The 16,650-nt window shown below is 45.1% G+C and overlaps 1 protein-coding gene across 1 annotated transcript; it reads left to right on the top strand.

The window, feature by feature from the left end:
- Positions 1-11,956: 11,956 nt before the first annotated feature.
- On the top strand, positions 11,957-16,409 carry LOC125254419. The gene is made up of 2 exons (XM_048169034.1): positions 11,957-14,506; positions 15,060-16,409. The coding sequence occupies exon 1, from the start codon at positions 12,060-12,062 to the stop codon at positions 13,158-13,160; it is 1,101 nt and encodes a 366-aa protein (XP_048024991.1). The 5' UTR covers positions 11,957-12,059; the 3' UTR covers positions 13,161-14,506; positions 15,060-16,409.
- The last annotated feature ends 241 nt before the right edge of the window (positions 16,410-16,650 follow it).

Raw genomic sequence — 16,650 nt, 5'->3', positions numbered from 1 at the left:
CGAGCCGAAGGGGGAGGCGGAGGAGCTCGACAGGGTTCGCCTGGCATTGCAAGCCGACACTTAGAGTGGGTACAACACGTCTACCGACTAGTGGATGCGAGTACACGTGAAGATACCGGCTCTACACGTAGGCTATAAAACCTAGCGAACGTGTTTGGTGTCGCCCAGCCCGCAGCTCTACAGATATCTGTCAGCGAGGCGCCATGAGCCAGCGCCCAGGAAGAGGCCACCCCTCTGGTGGAGTGGGCTCTCAACCCGAGTGGGCAAGGCACACCTTGGGATTCATACGCCAAGGCGATGGCATCCACTATCCAGTGGGCCATCCTCTGCTTGGAGACAGCCTTTCCCTTCTGCTGGCCTCCGTAACAGATGAAGAGCTGATCTGAGGTCCTGAAGCTTCGCGTTCTATCCACGTAAACGCGCAGAGCGCGGACGGGACAGAGCAAAGCTAGGGCTGGGTCTGCCTCCTCCGAGGGCAGCGCTTGCAGGTTCACTACCTGATCTCTGAAGGGAGTGGTAGGAACCTTGGGCACGTATCCAGGCCGGGGTCTCAGGATGACGTGAGAATCACCGGGCCCGAACTCTAGGCACGCTTCGTCGACCGAAAACGCATGCAGGTCCCCTACCCTCTTCAGGGAAGCCAATGCGACCAGAAGGACAGTTTTTAGGGACATAACCTTCAGGTCGACTGATCGCAAAGGCTCAAAGGGATGACCCCGGAGAGCTGTGAGAACCAGGGTCAGATCCCAAGAGGGTACGGAGGAAGGGCGAGGAGGATTTAGTCTCCTCGCCCCCCTCAGGAACCTGACGATCAGATTGTGTCTCCCCAGGGACTTACCCTCAACTGCGTGGTGATGTGCAGCGATAGCGGCAACATACACCTTCAGGGTGGAGGGAGACAGCCTTCGCTCCAACCCTTCTTGCAGGAAGGAAAGCACAGATCTGACCGAGCATGATCGGGGGTCCTCTCGGCGAGAGGCGCACCATTCGACGAACAGGTTCCACTTCAGCGCGTAGAGACTCCTAGTGGAAGGAGCTCTAGCGGAAGTGATGGTGTCTACGACCGCTTGCGGGAGATCACTCAGAACCTCCGCATCCCGTCCAGGGACCACACGTGGAGGTTCCACAGATCGGGACGCGGGTGCCACAGGGTGCCCCGTCTCTGAGTCAGGAGGTCCTTCCTCAGAGGAATCGGCCAGGGAGGGGCTGTCGCGAGGAGAATGAGGTCTGAGAACCAGGTCCGAGTGGGCCAGTACGGAGCCACTAACAGAACCTGCTCCCCGTCCTCCCTGACCTTGCACATGAGTTGTGCGAGAAGGCTCACTGGGGGAAACGCATATTTGCGCAGACCCGGGGGCCAGCTGTGTGCCAGGGCATCCGTGCCGAGCGTGCCGCCGGTCAGGGCATAAAACCACTGGCAGAGGGCAGTTTCCGGGGAGGCAAACAGGTCTACCTGGGCCTCGCCGAAATGCTGCCAAATCAGCTGGACCGCCTGGGGGTGGAGCCGCCACTCGCCCGCAAGTGGAGGCTGCCGTGAGAGCTCGTCGGCTGCACGGTTGAGCACACCTGAGACACGAGTGGCCCGAAGGGACCTCAGATCCTTCTGACTCCACAACAAGAGATGGCGGGCGAGTTGCGACATGCGACGGAAGCGTAGACCACCTTGACGGTCGATGTACGCAACGGCCGCAGTGCTGTGTGAGCGGACTAGAACGTGCTTGCCTGACAACAGCTTCTTGAAGCGGGCCAGCGCAAGACGAACCGCTAGCAACTCGAGGCAATTGATATGCCAATGCAGCTGAGGCCCCGTCCAAAGACCTGTCACTGCATGCCCGTTGTACGTGGCCCCCTATCCCGTGGCAGAGGCATCTGTGGAGACCACAGCGTGCCTGGACACTCGTTCGAGGGGTACTCCGGCCCGCAGGAACGAAGGGTCCGACCACCTGACAAGGGTGCGACGGCAGCTCGGTGTCACGGGAACACGGAGCGTGCCGCACTGCCACGCCCATCTCGGGACCCGGCCGCGGAGCCAGTGTTGAAGCGGTCTCATATGAAGCAATCCGAGCGGCGTTACCGCGGCTGCAGATGCCATATGCCCCAGGAGCCTCTGAAAATCTTTCAGTGGAGCCGCTGTCCTGCACTTGAGCGAGCTCAGGCAGTTCAACACCGACTGGACGCGCGCCTCGGTGAGACGCGCAGTCCGTGCGACCGAGTCTAGCTCGAGACCGAGACAAGAGATCCTCTGCCCGGGGGCAAGTTTGCTCTTGTCCCAGTTGACCTGAAGACCCAACCGGCTGGGAGCTAAAACCATGTCGGGTAGGACTTTGTACTGACATGCCCGACCCTCGAACGCAGACCGGAGGAAGGATCTGTGTCGAGGCAGAATCGAGACATGAAAGTACGCGTCCTTCAGGTCTATTGCTGCAAACCAATCCTGGGGACGGTCCAGGATTGGCCGTAGCCCACCGCCCTTTTTCGGTACAATGAAGTAGGGGCAGTAGAACCCCGACTTCATATCGGCTGGAGGGACCGGCTCGATTGTATCCTTCGCCAGGAGGACAGCAATCTCCGCCCGGAGAACAGGTGCACTGTCCAATGACACCTGAGTGAAGTGGACAGCCCTGAAGACCGGGGGACGCCGGGCGAACTGAATCGCATAGCCGAGTCTGATAGTACGAATGAGCCAACTGGACAGGCTGGGGAGCGCTCTCCACGCTTCCAGACACTGAGCCAGCGGGACCAAAGGCACCACAGACGCACCGGGGGTGGGGCAGCAAGGCAGAGAGGGACCCGACTCGGACGGCTTGGGAGCGGCCCGGAGTGGGGTCGGACTCTGCGAGGCAGCAGTGTGCATGGGAGACGGCGCACGGGACGCGGTCTGCGCCATCACACTGCCGCCGGCTGGCGAATGGGGAGGGAGCTGCCAGCGGCGAGGCGGGGCCTGACACACTGGCAGACACACCTAGTTGTGACCTGGAGTTTGAGGAAACTGTTCTTTTTGTGGCAAAGTGGGTACCGCTGGACTCCGGAGAGCCAGTGGCGGTAGATGGACAGCCGCCACAAAATCCCCCCGGCCCTCCTCCGGGGGTGGGAGAGCAGATGGAATACTCTCCCAAAGGGCAGGAACCTTCCGCTCCAGGTCGCCCGTCTCAGGGCCGAGTTTTCCCCGACCGCTTGCCACCTGGGTTGACAGAGACGGGCTGGGCACCACGTCCGCGACCAGCACCCTGCCGTTTGGCTGGTGTAGGCTGCTGCTTTGCCGACTTAGCAGGGGCGGAGGAAGACGCAGGCGGGCGCCCTCGGCGACGAGCGGGCTGAGGCTGAGCCACGGGCGGCTGGGTGGAGGCAGCAGCGGACCGCCGTGGCATGACATGACTGATAGCCTCAGCCTGCTTCTGTGCAGCGGAGAACTGTTGGGCACAGCTCTCCACCGCGTCGCCGAAAAGGCCGACCGGAGACACGGGGGAATCCAGGAACCGAAGTTTGTCGGTCTCCCTCATGTCTGCCAAGGTCAGCCAGAGGTGGCGTTGCTGGACTACCAGAGTAGACATCGCCTGGCCAACAGAACGCGCTGTCACCTTCGTTGCCCGGAGGGCAAGGTCAGTGGCAGCGCGCAGCTCCCCAAGCAGCTGTTGGTCAGGACCTTCCTGGGGCATCTGCGACAGCGCTTTTGCCTGATAGACCTGCAAAAGGGCCATCGCGTGCAGGGCAGAGGCAGCCTGCCCACAGGCACTGTAAGCTTTCTCAGTCAGACCGGCTGAGAATTCACAGGCCTGGGACGGGAGACGCGGCTCACCGCGCCAGCCAGCGGCCGTTGGACACAACTGCATCGCAACAGACCGCTCGACTGGCGGGATCTTCGCGTATCCCCTGGCTTCCCCGCCGTCCAGGGAGGTGAAGGCGGACGAGGGACCAGGCCCTGTACGAGCCCCATACGGAGCTTGCCAAGACCTGGTCACCTCATCATGTACTTCCGGGAAGAAAGGCATTGGGGCGGGACGCTGGATTTGACCAGCGCGACCCCCCCCAAGTACCAATCGTCCAACCGAGATGGGCCGGGACAGGGTGGAGGGTTCCACTCAAGCCCGACGCACAAGGCGGCCCGGGAGAGCACAGCCGTGAGCTCGGGATCCGACTCGGGCAACGCTACCGTCCCGGGCGGCAGCGCGTCCGGATCTTCCTCCCCCGAGGACTCAGGCTCACCTTCCGATGCAGCAGTCGACATCCGATCCGCCGCCGGCACACCAAAGGTAACGGCTGGACAGTCCGTAGAGGGCCCAGCGGAAACCAACGGTGGCACGATGGGTTGCGGTGCTGATGAGGCGGCAGGGGCCCGAGGAGCGTTTCCGCTCGGCGGGGAAGCCCTGACCGTAAGCCTCAGGTCACCCTTCCTATACACCGCCGAACCGTCATTCCGGCCCGGGCCGGAAAAAACGGTCGAACGGGGCACAGGGGAGGGGGCCCCCGCTTCCTGAGACTTCAGGAAGGAGAGTCTCGACCTCAGCACCGCGATAGTCATGTTCCCGCAATGGGAACATGAACCATTCACAAAAGCTGCTTCAGCGTGCTGAATGCCCAAACACGAGATGCAACGATTGTGCCCATCAGCAGGGACCAGGGAACGACCGCACCCATTAACGCACAGACGAAATGACATACTGTCAGGGTTCGTCTGTAAAGCTCTTTTAGAAGGGGAAAACAGTCAACTCGCTCGTGCCGAAGCACACAGGGAGTGACGCGATGTGCCAGGTACACCACTCCCTGGACACACCGAGGAACCGGCCCAAATCGCAACACACACACTTTCACTCTAGGCGTGTGCTGTGAAAACAGCAGTTGAGAGCTATAGCTCGGATCCTCGGGAGCTCGCGACCTCGCTGTAGCACCGTTACACCGGCACACACGGCTTGCTGTGAATCCTCTTCGAGGCAGTTTAGTTCACACAAACAGTCTTCTTAAACAGGACACCACTGAATGGCTCCGAAGCGAAAGACAGAGTGCGATTGCATCTGCTTCCTATTTATATACACCTGTCGGGGGCGGTGCACATTATGCAAATATCGCACGCCAATTCCATTGGCTTGTTTTAGTTTACACGAAGCTGATAGGGCTCTCTAAGCGATATCCCAATTCGTCGGTCACTACTGACGTACGTCGAACGTGACCGACTGAAAGGGAACTAGAAGTTTTTCGCCTTTCGTGGAAAGAAAAAATGATTGAGTACAGAACGGCTATAAGAAATGCTAGATCTACTTATTTTTCAAATCTCTTAATAGAAAACAAACATAATCCTAGGTATTTATTTGACACAGTGGCTAAATTAACTAGAAACAGAGATTCAACTGCTGACGTTTCCATAGAGCACAGCAGTAATGACTTTATGAACTTCTTTACTTGCAAGATTGATAATATTAGAGAGAAAATTAAAAACATGCAACCGTCTACAGTTTCGCTTCAGACAGTGCACTGTAGTGTCCCTGAGGTAAAACTAGAATCATTCGCCGCTATAGGAGAGGAAGAATTATCTAAACTTATCAAATCATCAAAATCAACGACATGTATGTTAGACCCAATGCCGACTAAACTACTGAAAGAAATGCTTCCAGAGGTCGTAGGTCCACTTCTTGATATAATTAATTCATCGTTAACACTAGGATACGTGCCAAAAACCTTTAAGCAGGCTATTATTAAACCTCTTATTAAAAAACCTCAACTAGATCCGAGAGATTTAGTAAATTACAGGCCAATCTCGAATCTACCTTTTCTGTCAAAGATACTAGAAAAGGCAGTTTCATCACAACTGTGCTCCTTTTTAGAAAGAAATAGAATCTGTGAGGATTTCCAGTCAGGATTTAGACCGTACCATAGTACTGAGACTGCTCTCGTTAGAGTTACAAACGATCTACTCTTATCATCCGATCGTGGCTGTATTTCTCTATTAGTGTTATTAGATCTCAGTGCTGCTTTTGACACTATCGATCACAACATTCTTTTAAAAAGACTTGAAAACTATATTGGCATTAGTGGAATTGCTTTGGCATGGTTCAAATCGTACTTATCTGACCGTTATCAGTCTGTAATAATTAATGAAGAGATGTCGTATCGATCACAGGTTCAGTATGGAGTACCACAAGGCTCAGTACTAGGACCGTTGCTTTTCACTCTGTACATGCTGCCCTTAGGAGAGATAATTAGGAAGCATGGTGTTAGTTTTCACTGCTACGCTGACGATACTCAGCTCTATATTTCCTCGCGCCCTGACGAAACCTACAAATTCACAAAACTAACAGAATGCATAGCTGACATTAAAAACTGGATGACAAGAAATTTCTTATTATTAAATTCAGAAAAAACTGATATCCTAATCTTTGGACCAAAAACTTCCTCACGAAAAAACCTTGAATACTCTCTAACACTTGACGGGTGCTCCATTAAATCTTCGTCCTCAGTTAGGAACTTGGGTGTGCTCTTCGATACCAATCTTTCATTTGAAAGTCATGTTTCTAGTATCTGTAAAACCGCCTTCTTCCATCTAAAAAATATATCTAAATTACGACATATGCTCTCAATGACAAATGCGGAACAGTTGATTCATGCATTCATGACCTCAAGACTAGATTATTGTAACGCTCTACTGGGTGGTTGTTCTGCTCGGCTTTTAAACAGACTACAGTTGGTCCAAAATGCGGCAGCTAGAGTTCTTACTAGAACCAGAAAGTATGACCATATTAGCCCAGTTCTGTCAACATTACATTGGCTCCCTATTAAACATCGTATAGATTTTAAAATCTTGCTACTTACTTATAAAGCACTAAATGGTTTAGCTCCCCAGTACCTAAGTGAGCTCTTAATGCATTATAGTCCTTCACGTTTATTGCGATCTCAGAATTCAGGCCAGTTGATAATACCCAGAATATCAAAATCAACTGAAGGCGGCAGATCCTTTTCCTATTTAGCACCTAAACTCTGGAACAATCTTCCTAGCATTGTTCGGGAAGCAGACACACTCTGTCAGTTTAAATCTAGACTAAAAACACATCTCTTTGCTCTTGCATACACATAACACATTATCAATACATTAACATTTTTCAAATCCGTTAAAGGATTGTTACGCTGCAATAATTAGGTCGGCCGGAACCGAGAACATTTCCTATAACACTAGATATACCTGTACATCAGAATAAGAATGGCATCTACGCTAATATCTGTCTCTCTGCTTATTCCGAGGTTTTCCGGGTGCTGGATCCAGGCCGTATCCAGATCAGATGGAGAACCTGTGTCTGGACCTGACTACAACGCAGCCCAGGAGACAATGGGCCTACAGATCCAGTTCTGGCTGCATAGATTTTTAAATCCCCGTACCCGCTTACAAATATATATATATATAATCTATTTTTAATCTCTATAATAAAAATGTATAATTCAGATTTTGATCTCCATATCCATTTACATATATTATATATATCTTCCAAGGGGTTTTTTCCCTCCTAGGACTTTTTTCCCACGCTGGGTTTTCTCCTAGGGGGTTTTTTCCACCCCTGGGAGTCAGCCGACATTGGCTTAATGTAGCACCATCTTGTATATGTTACATATTACCACGCTTGTTTGTACAGCTTATTTTTAACCACTTCCCTTTTTTTCTGTGCTTCTAATATGTAAAGCTGCTTTGAAACAATTGCCAATTGTAAAAGCGCTATATAAATAAATTTGACTTGACTTGACATTCTAGCTAACGTTAATTCTAGCTAATATATTTATAGTTAGTTTAGAATATCTGACCGCGATTTCGATATTCAAGGTTTATATTCAACATTTTACTAGTGTATAAGCTGTGTGCAATACTCTTTCAATGTAGTTTGCGACATGTTACTGTGGACTTAAATACAGTAATACGAAATGACCGCGAAAAACAACCACAAACTGCCATTTTGTCAGTCTTTCAGTTCTCTGAGCAACTTTGAGGGCGCCTTCGCCTCGCGTCGCTGTCTGTAAAGTTCACCATAAATATCTTGTAAGTGTAAAATCTTTATTATTTGTTTTAATGCAAACCAAAATGTCAGTAATAGCATTAATCTTAGTTTAGAAGAACTGCCCGCGGCGTTGATGTTCGATAACGTCTGACTGTAAGTTAGAAGCGGATTTCATTCCTGTTAATAGCCTAACTTAAAATACTTGATTTGTAAATGTGATTTTATAAACCTAGATTGTACATGTAGCCTCTTACGGTCAGAATTAACTAATAATACGTTATTTAGCCATTTTATGTCGGTGGAAGTGCTGGTGCGTTCATTGTTTTATCGGGTTGGGGATTAAAAATCGATCAGTGTATCCTGAAATCGGATAACGTTACCCATGGTTAGGATTCGGATACGAATACTTGTTATAAAATTCAAATTTTGATTCCTCTAATCAATTCATGCACGCTCATTTTCTTGTAAATCAGATTTGTTTTTACACGTCTGTGAGGACTAGTGATGTGTCGTTCTTGAACGATTCGTTCATTTTGAACGAATCTTTAATGTGACTCGGGAAGAACGAGTCGTCTCGGGGGGTGATTCGTTCAGTCGCGCATGTGCAATATTCTACAGGTTCTGTACTGCTAGAAGTAGTTCACCTGATGATTCAATTGATTAGTTCATTTCATGAGTCTTTCGGGTTTTGAGTCGTTCCTTAATCACGTGACAGACCCATACGCTACCAATGCATTCTGAGCCGGAAAGAGAATTGATTAGTTCTTTTTATGAGTCTTTCGGGTTTTTGAGTCGTTCCTTAATCACGTGACAGACCCATACACTACGCCAATGCATTCTGAGCCGGAAAGAGAATTGATTAGTTCTTTTTATGAGTCTTTCGGGTTTTTGAGTCGTTCCTTAATCACGTGACAGACCCATACATTATGCTGTGTGACCCAAGCACATTATATTTATTAGTAAATAACGTTAACTCTCCAGTTTTGTTTGAGTTTGTGTTACAACTGTTAAAGCTGAAGTTATCATAACCTTGATGTTTTAAACTAACATTAATAATTCAAATTCAAAATGTTATTTGCTTTTAATTTATGTCATTATGTCCTTTTTTGAGCAATCTTCTTATATTAGACCAATGTCAAGTCTGCCTAGGAAAAGCAATTATTATAACAGCAAACTCAAAATTGGAGTAAAAATGAACAAACTAGGCTATAAATACTTTGTATTGTAGGCTTGGATTATTATATTATTATATAGCCTAGTGTTTATTTACAGATAGACAGTCAAAAAGATAAATTAATCAATATTTTATTTATAACAGGGCTTTATTTATTTATAATAACACACCACAGATCCTCAAGAAACAGTAACAAAAACAGTGACAGAAATGTCAGAAATAGCGTATGGGTCTGTTATGTGATTAAGGAACGACTCAAAACCCGAAAGACTCATGAAGAGAACTAATCAATTCTCTTTCCGGCTCAGAATGCATTGGCTTAGTGTATGGGTCTGTCACGTGTTTAAGGAACGACTCAAAAACCCGAAAGACTCATGAAGAGAACTAATCAATTCTCTTTCCGGCTCAGAATGCATTGGCGTAGTGTATGGGTCTGTCACGTGATTAAGGAACGACTCAAAAACCCGAAAGACTCATGAAATGAACTAATCAATTCTCTTTGCGGCTCGGACTGCATTGGTTTAGCATGGGACTGCCTGTCACGTCATTAAGGAATGACTTAAACCCGAAGACTTGTCAGACAAGAGGTGAGGTGAGCTTAATCAGCTTGTCATAAACTGAAGACCCAGGTAATGAATTAATCATTTCTGAATCTTATAGCATTGTAGTTTTGTATTGTTTGTAGTGGGATCAACGTTTGCATAAGTAGTAGATGTGTTGGGGAAGTAATACGTAACATTTTAATTACATTTTGCTAAATTGAACTAAATGAACGAAATGACTCGAAAAAAGATTCGTTCATTTTGTTGAACGAGACTCAAAAGTCCGAGTCAGTAAAATGATCCGAACTTCCCATCACTAGTGAGGACCTGATTGGCGATCTGCCAGGACCTTGCGCGTTCAGTGTGATAGTAAATTAATTGATTTTAAAGAAAAAAAAAAAAAAAAGCCAGAGCAGAACTTATTAAAACTTCTGTTTTTCTTAAAAATACGACAATCGCTTAAAATAGTCATTTTTAAGGTCATTCAAAAAAGACATGATCATTCAAATCTACATTTAGTCTACTTTTATTTGGAGCTTAAACTTAGGCTTTGAAAATTTGCATTTGAATATTAGTTGGCCACCGTTTTGACAGTATTTTAACTGTCTTGTCTGTTCTCTTTTGTCCACAGGTGTGATCTGTGCAATTTAAGAAGACCTATCCATCTTGACGATTGGTGAATTGTAATTCAAATCTATTTATCTTACTACTATACCTTGGACCAAAACTGGCTCACTGAGGAAATTTATGTTATCTCCATCTTTAGAAATGGGTTTCTCTTGCAAACGGTGTGGTTTCTCTGCGGAGTACTGGAAGCATGGTCTTAGTTTTCACTGCTACGCTGACGATACTCAGCTCTATATTTCCTCGCGCCCTGACGAAACCTACAAATTCACAAAACTAACAGAATGCATAGCTGACATTAAAAACTGTATGACAAGAAATTTCTTATTATTAAATTCAGAAAAAACTGATATCCTAATCTTTGGACCAAAAACTTCCTCACGAAAAAACCTTGAATACTCTCTAACACTTGACGGGTGCTCCATTAAACCTTCGTCCTCAGTTAAGAACTTGGGTGTGCTCTTCGATACCAATCTTTCATTTGAAAGTCATGTTTCTAGTATCTGTAAAACCGCCTTCTTCCATCTAAAAAATATATCTAAATTACGACATATGCTCTCAATGACAAATGCGGAACAGTTGGTTCATGCATTCATGACCTCAAGACCGGATTACTGTAACGCTCTACTGGGTGGTTGTTCTGCTCGGCTTTTAAACAGACTACAGTTGGTCCAAAATGCGGCAGCTAGAGTTCTTACTAGAACCAGAAAGTATGACCATATTAGCCCAGTTCTGTCATCACTGCATTGGCTCCCTATTAAACATCGTATAGATTTTAATATCTTGCTACTTACTTATAAAGCTCTAAATGGTTTAGCTCCCCAGTACCTAAGTGAGCTCTTAATGCATTATAGTCCTTCACGTTTATTGCGATCTCAGAATTCAGGCCAGTTGATAATACCCAGAATATCAAAATCAACTGAAGGCGGCAGATCCTTTTCCTATTTAGCACCTAAACTCTGGAACAATCTTCCTAGCATTGTTCGGGAAGCAGACACACTCTGTCAGTTTAAATCTAGACTAAAAACACATCTCTTTGCTCTTGCATACACATAACACATTATCAATACATTAACATTTTTCAAATCCGTTAAAGGATTGTTACGCTGCAATAATTAGGTCGACCGGAACCGAGAACATTTCCTATAACACTAGATATACCTGTACATCAGAATAGGAATGGCATCTACGCTAATATCTGTCTCTCTGCTTATCCTGAGGTTTTCCGAGTGCTGGATCCAGGCCGTATCCAGATCAGATGGAGAACCTGTGTCTGGACCTGACTACAACGTAGCCCAGGAGACAATGGGCCTACAGATCCAGTTCTGGCTGTATCTATAATTCAGATTTTTAATCCCCGTATCCGCTTACATATATTTATATATAATCTATTTTTAATCTCTATAATAAAAATGTATAATTCAGATTTTGATCTCCATATCCATTTACATATATTATATATATCTTCCAAGGGTTTTTTTCCTCCTAGGACTTTTTTCCCAGTGTTAGCACGCTGGGTTTTTCTCCTAGGGGTTTTTTTCCACCCCTGGGAGTCAGCCGACATTGGCTTAATGTAGCACCATCTTGTATATGTTACATATTACCACGCTTGTTTGTACAGCTTATTTCTAACCACTTCCCTTTTTTCTGTGCTTCTAATATGTAAAGCTGCTTTGAAACAATTACCAATTGTAAAAGCGCTATATAAATAAATTTGACTTGACTTGACTATTACTGTGTTTGTCAGGCATGTCAAAGAACACAGGAATCTTGCCAACTTTAGATTTTCCTGCCCTTCAGGTTCACATGTATCGCAACCACTCAAAGCACAAACCAGATGTCAACAGGTCTCACAGATGTATTGATATGAGCTGCCATGTTCAGGGATGTGATTTCACTTCCACAAATTTTTCAAATTTATGCGAACATCTAAAATGGCACATAAGAGATGGCAAGAAAATCCAGTGTCCTTTTGAAAATTGCAAAAAGAATTTCAGAGTGAGGTCTTCTTTCCTCTCGCATGTGAGCAGAAAACATTCAGCTGAGAAGGTTGTCTCTGCAGGTGGTGTGTCTAATCATGATACCAGTACTCCTGATGCTGCTGATGAAGATGATGGTAGCACACTCAGTGCAGAGATTGCTGAGGTTTGGGAGAGTTCATCAAACAAAGTAGATGATGTATTCATGACAAACTTAGCCCTTTTCTATCTTAGAATGCAAGCTAAGATGCTTTTGCCAGCCACCACAATCTCAGCTTTAATTGCAGAGTTTCAAGAACTTCATAAAAATGGGATTACGCATGTACTAACTGTAGTCAGTCAAGAACTGGAAAAACTTAAAATACCGAGAGATAGAATACATGAAATTGTGGATGGACTATCAAAAGAAAATTTACTAAAGATGTACAACGAGAGCGTGTTTCGATCAGATCAAACTAGAAAAATCTTTTTCAAAAATAACTTCTGCTATGTTGAGCCAACTCAGGTTTATCTTGGTGTTGATCCTAATGGTAAGGAACGTTTCTGCCAGTATGTGCCAGTTAAAGCCACTCTTAAAGCACTGCTGAGCCATCCATCAGTTCGGGAACAGTACAACACTACAAAGATGTACCCTCTGGGAGAACCACATGTATTTGTGGATGTGCATGATGGTAGAAACTGTAGAGAGAACACCCTCTTGCAGAATGTTGCTTCCTCTGTCTCAATCATTCTTTATCAAGATGCTTTTGAGGTTGCAAACCCCCTTGGATCAGGCAAAAAGAAGCACAAGCTTCTGGCTGTGTACATGACATTGGGTGAAATACTGCCACATAATAGATCTGCTATAGACCCCATGCCACATGCCAGGTAATGCTTTTCAGGGAAGTGGATATCTGCCATTTTGGCCATGACAAAATATTTTCTCCCCTAGTAAATGATCTAAAGGAGATTGAGCAATCTGGCTTTGTGTTAGACAATGGTGAAACGTTGCAGGGGGCAGTTATAGCAATTGTAGGTGATAACCTAGGATCACATTCTCTTCGGGGGTTCACTGAAAACTTCAGCAGAAGCAAACACTTTTGTCGATACTGTCTTATAGATCGAGAAAGTTTCGAAAGGGAGCCCACAAAGTTTGGTCCATTAAGGACAAAAGAAACCTATGCAAACTGTGTTGAAGACTTGTCCAAGGGCCAGGAAGTCACAATAGCAGGCGTGAAGTTTGACTCAATTTTCAATCAACTGAAACATTTTCATGTCTGTCAACCAGGACTTCCACCTTGCCCGGGTCATGATCTGTTTGAGGGGATTGTGTCAGCAGATCTTGCATTGTATATCAAGAACCTGGTGTCAGTTGGAAAACATTTTTCAAACATTTTTCAAGGCAGTGATGCTAGTAGCCGACCATGTGAAGTGAAATCCGATGGAGAGCGCTTGGGAGGTAGTGCTACCCAGAACTGGTGCTTACTGAAATTTGGACCTCTCATTCGCCTTTGGACACTGCGCTTCGAGAGTAAACACACTTATTTTAAGCAGTGTGCTCGGAAGCTCCACAATTTCAAAAATCTTGGCAGAAAGGCACCAACTGTTGCAGGCCTATCTTCACAGTGGGAATATTTTTCCTTCCATTATCCAAGTTGGTCAGGCAAATGAATTTGATGCCCAGATGTATAATGCAGCAATTCAGGAAGCTGTGAGGTTCAGGGGCTTGACTAAAGACAACACAATAAAAACATCTACTGTGACATACAAAGGCACATTATACAAAAAGGGCATGAGTGTTGTTCTTGATGTCAATGATAGTGGCTATGTGCTAGGTAAGATTGTTTTAATATTAGTCAAACAGGAAATGGTTTATTTTGTGTCTGAGAAACATCAGTCAGTGCCAGTGTTGGACATTGCCTCCAGTATGACCTCAAGACTCAATATGTTTGTGTGTGTGCCGACAGTCTTGCTGACTATTACCCATTGCCTGTCTATAGAAAGTTTGATCTTGATCTTGAGTGCTCCATCATTCTGTCTGTCTAGGTGAAAAGTGATGGAGGACATCATAAGAGGCACCCTTCCCCATCTGGATAGTAAGACTGTGGAGACTATAGTTAAAGATTTGTCCTTATTGGGAGTAAGGGAGATTGACGACTTTATGTACATCAAAGAGGATGACATCAGACATCTTTTGTCCATAGTTGATTGCAGAAAACTAGAGATGCAACCACAGAGGTAAATATTTAGTTAATGTAAATAATGTAAATAAGTAGTCTACATCTAACATGTTGTTGCACAATCTAGAGATCCTATGTGGGACATAAAAGTAAACAAAAGCATGTAAATAATTTATTTAGATAATTTACAGGTTTTGATTTTAGTATAGGGTAAATGTTTTAGCCTGGTATACACCCAATATCCCATTGCAATACTGATGCATGTTATTTATTATTTATTTATTTTATTTTTGTTAATATTTTTCAGCGATAGACTTATATTTACTTTGTGCATTATAATATTGGTCATACCATGAGAATAAGTTATAAAATCATAAAAATAAATGATAAAAATATAATGAAAAAGGTTAACTGTAAACGGTAAAACAAATATCAGAATAAGTTAAATTAAGCCTGTTGTATTTGTCTAAATGTTTTCTGTAACATTTGAGGTGTTCTAATGTTATAGACAACATGGTTTATTTCAGTTATGAAATTGACAGATATAGTTACTCCACCTTTTGCCTTAGTTGTCTGTGACAGGTCTACACTGAATTTTTGTTTTTCTTTAGATATTGGAGCCCAACAGAACAATCTGCTAAGCGACTCTGCTGCGTCTGACATGATGACACTGACTCTTACACCAGTGTCTTCGTTAGAAGCCTCTTCAAGTGCGCAGTTTGCACTACCACCTCAGCACTCTAACCCAGTGCAGCACAGTACCATGGCCCTCAACTTTCCAGGTACCTTGGGACAAGACCAGACCAAGTCTAAGAACATGTCTTGAACTCAGGAAGAGACCAGAAGAGACAGACAGGCGGCACATGGTCAGAGTGACTGTTGATGCCATTAGGGAAATATGTTTAAATCCCACTTTGAGTCAGTGTGCTGTAGTTGCAAAGAGCATCGTTGAACAATATCCAGACTGTTTTGAAGACAGAACTGATGAGGGAGATTGAATGGGGACACTTCACTTTGTGTTCACAATTAAAGACAAGATTAGACAACCTGAACAGGAACAACACCCTTGCACGCCTAAGAAATCCAAAAAGGCCTGCTGTAATGGTGGAGAATAGCGAGCCAGCACCATCCAGAAAATGTGCAAAAACCGACAGCTATGGCTGTATAAACTGGCAGCCAAGCAAGCAACCAGAGGGAGAAACAAGACACTCTTTAAGTGAGAAGAAGGAGGAGCTTAAAAGCATTTTCACTCAAGAGGGCCAAAATGGAGCAGATTAAAAGGCAAGAGTAAATGAACTGATGATAATCACATATGAGGCCCAGCGACGTGCCATCAATGCATCACCTGCACCTAGCATTGACTAACTAAAGACTGATTGGCCTTTCCTGTTCATTAAGAGATTTCTGATCCAGCATTTCAGTACACTTACAGGCATTGAACTAGAATCAAGACTCAGGGAGTCCATCACTGGAAAAGGAAGAAAGGTGCTCCATTTCTTCAAGTCTCAATTGCTGCGCTGGAGAAAAGAGGTTAGGACAGTCCTCGCAGACATAGAAAGAGAATCTGGAGATGTGGATCCTGGCCTAGCTGCTATATTGGTGATAATGGCATTCTTCAAAGAAAAAGAAGATTCACTTTTCCTTCTGGCTGATGTAAGTACAGTAATTGTTTTATTATACTGTCATAACATACAGGTTGTTTAGATGTTTGATTAGTTTTTCCTTTGTAATGTACTGTTGGGAAATTAGATTACAATAAAAAATACAATAAAAAAAAGTAGACTATAAAAGTAGACAATAACATAATCTTATTTTTGAGGACCAAAGATGTTATTTTAACATGATGAAACAATCTTATTTATAGGAATAGTTCTTCTAAAAATGAAAATTCTGTTATCATTTACTTATCCTACAGTTGTTCCAAACCTGTATGAATTGCTTGTCTCCATTGACTATGGAAGTCAATGGAGACCAGCAATTCATGCAGGTTTGGAACAACTTCAGGTTGAGTAAATTAGGGGTGCACAATATATATCGGCCGATGATTAATGCGCATCTCGTCAGTAAAGCCGGTTCTCTAATCAGCCTGTCTGTGAACCAACTTGTCAGCTGCTCTATGTGAAATCATGCACCTGATGGAATTTACCACCGATTAGAGAACCGGTTTTACTGACGAGATGTGCATTAATCATCGGCCGATAT

This window comes from Megalobrama amblycephala, linkage group LG19 (genome assembly GCF_018812025.1).
Source record: "Megalobrama amblycephala isolate DHTTF-2021 linkage group LG19, ASM1881202v1, whole genome shotgun sequence".
NCBI lineage: Eukaryota > Metazoa > Chordata > Actinopteri > Cypriniformes > Xenocyprididae > Megalobrama > Megalobrama amblycephala.
Note: the sequence above shows the minus strand (reverse complement) of the source record. Positions and strands in the feature narration are given on the sequence as shown.

Excerpts from the sequence above, each read along its gene's own strand:
- LOC125254419 (XM_048169034.1), top strand. The coding sequence starts at position 12,060 with ATGTCAAAGAACACAGGAATCTTGCCAACTTTAGATTTTCCTGCCCTT.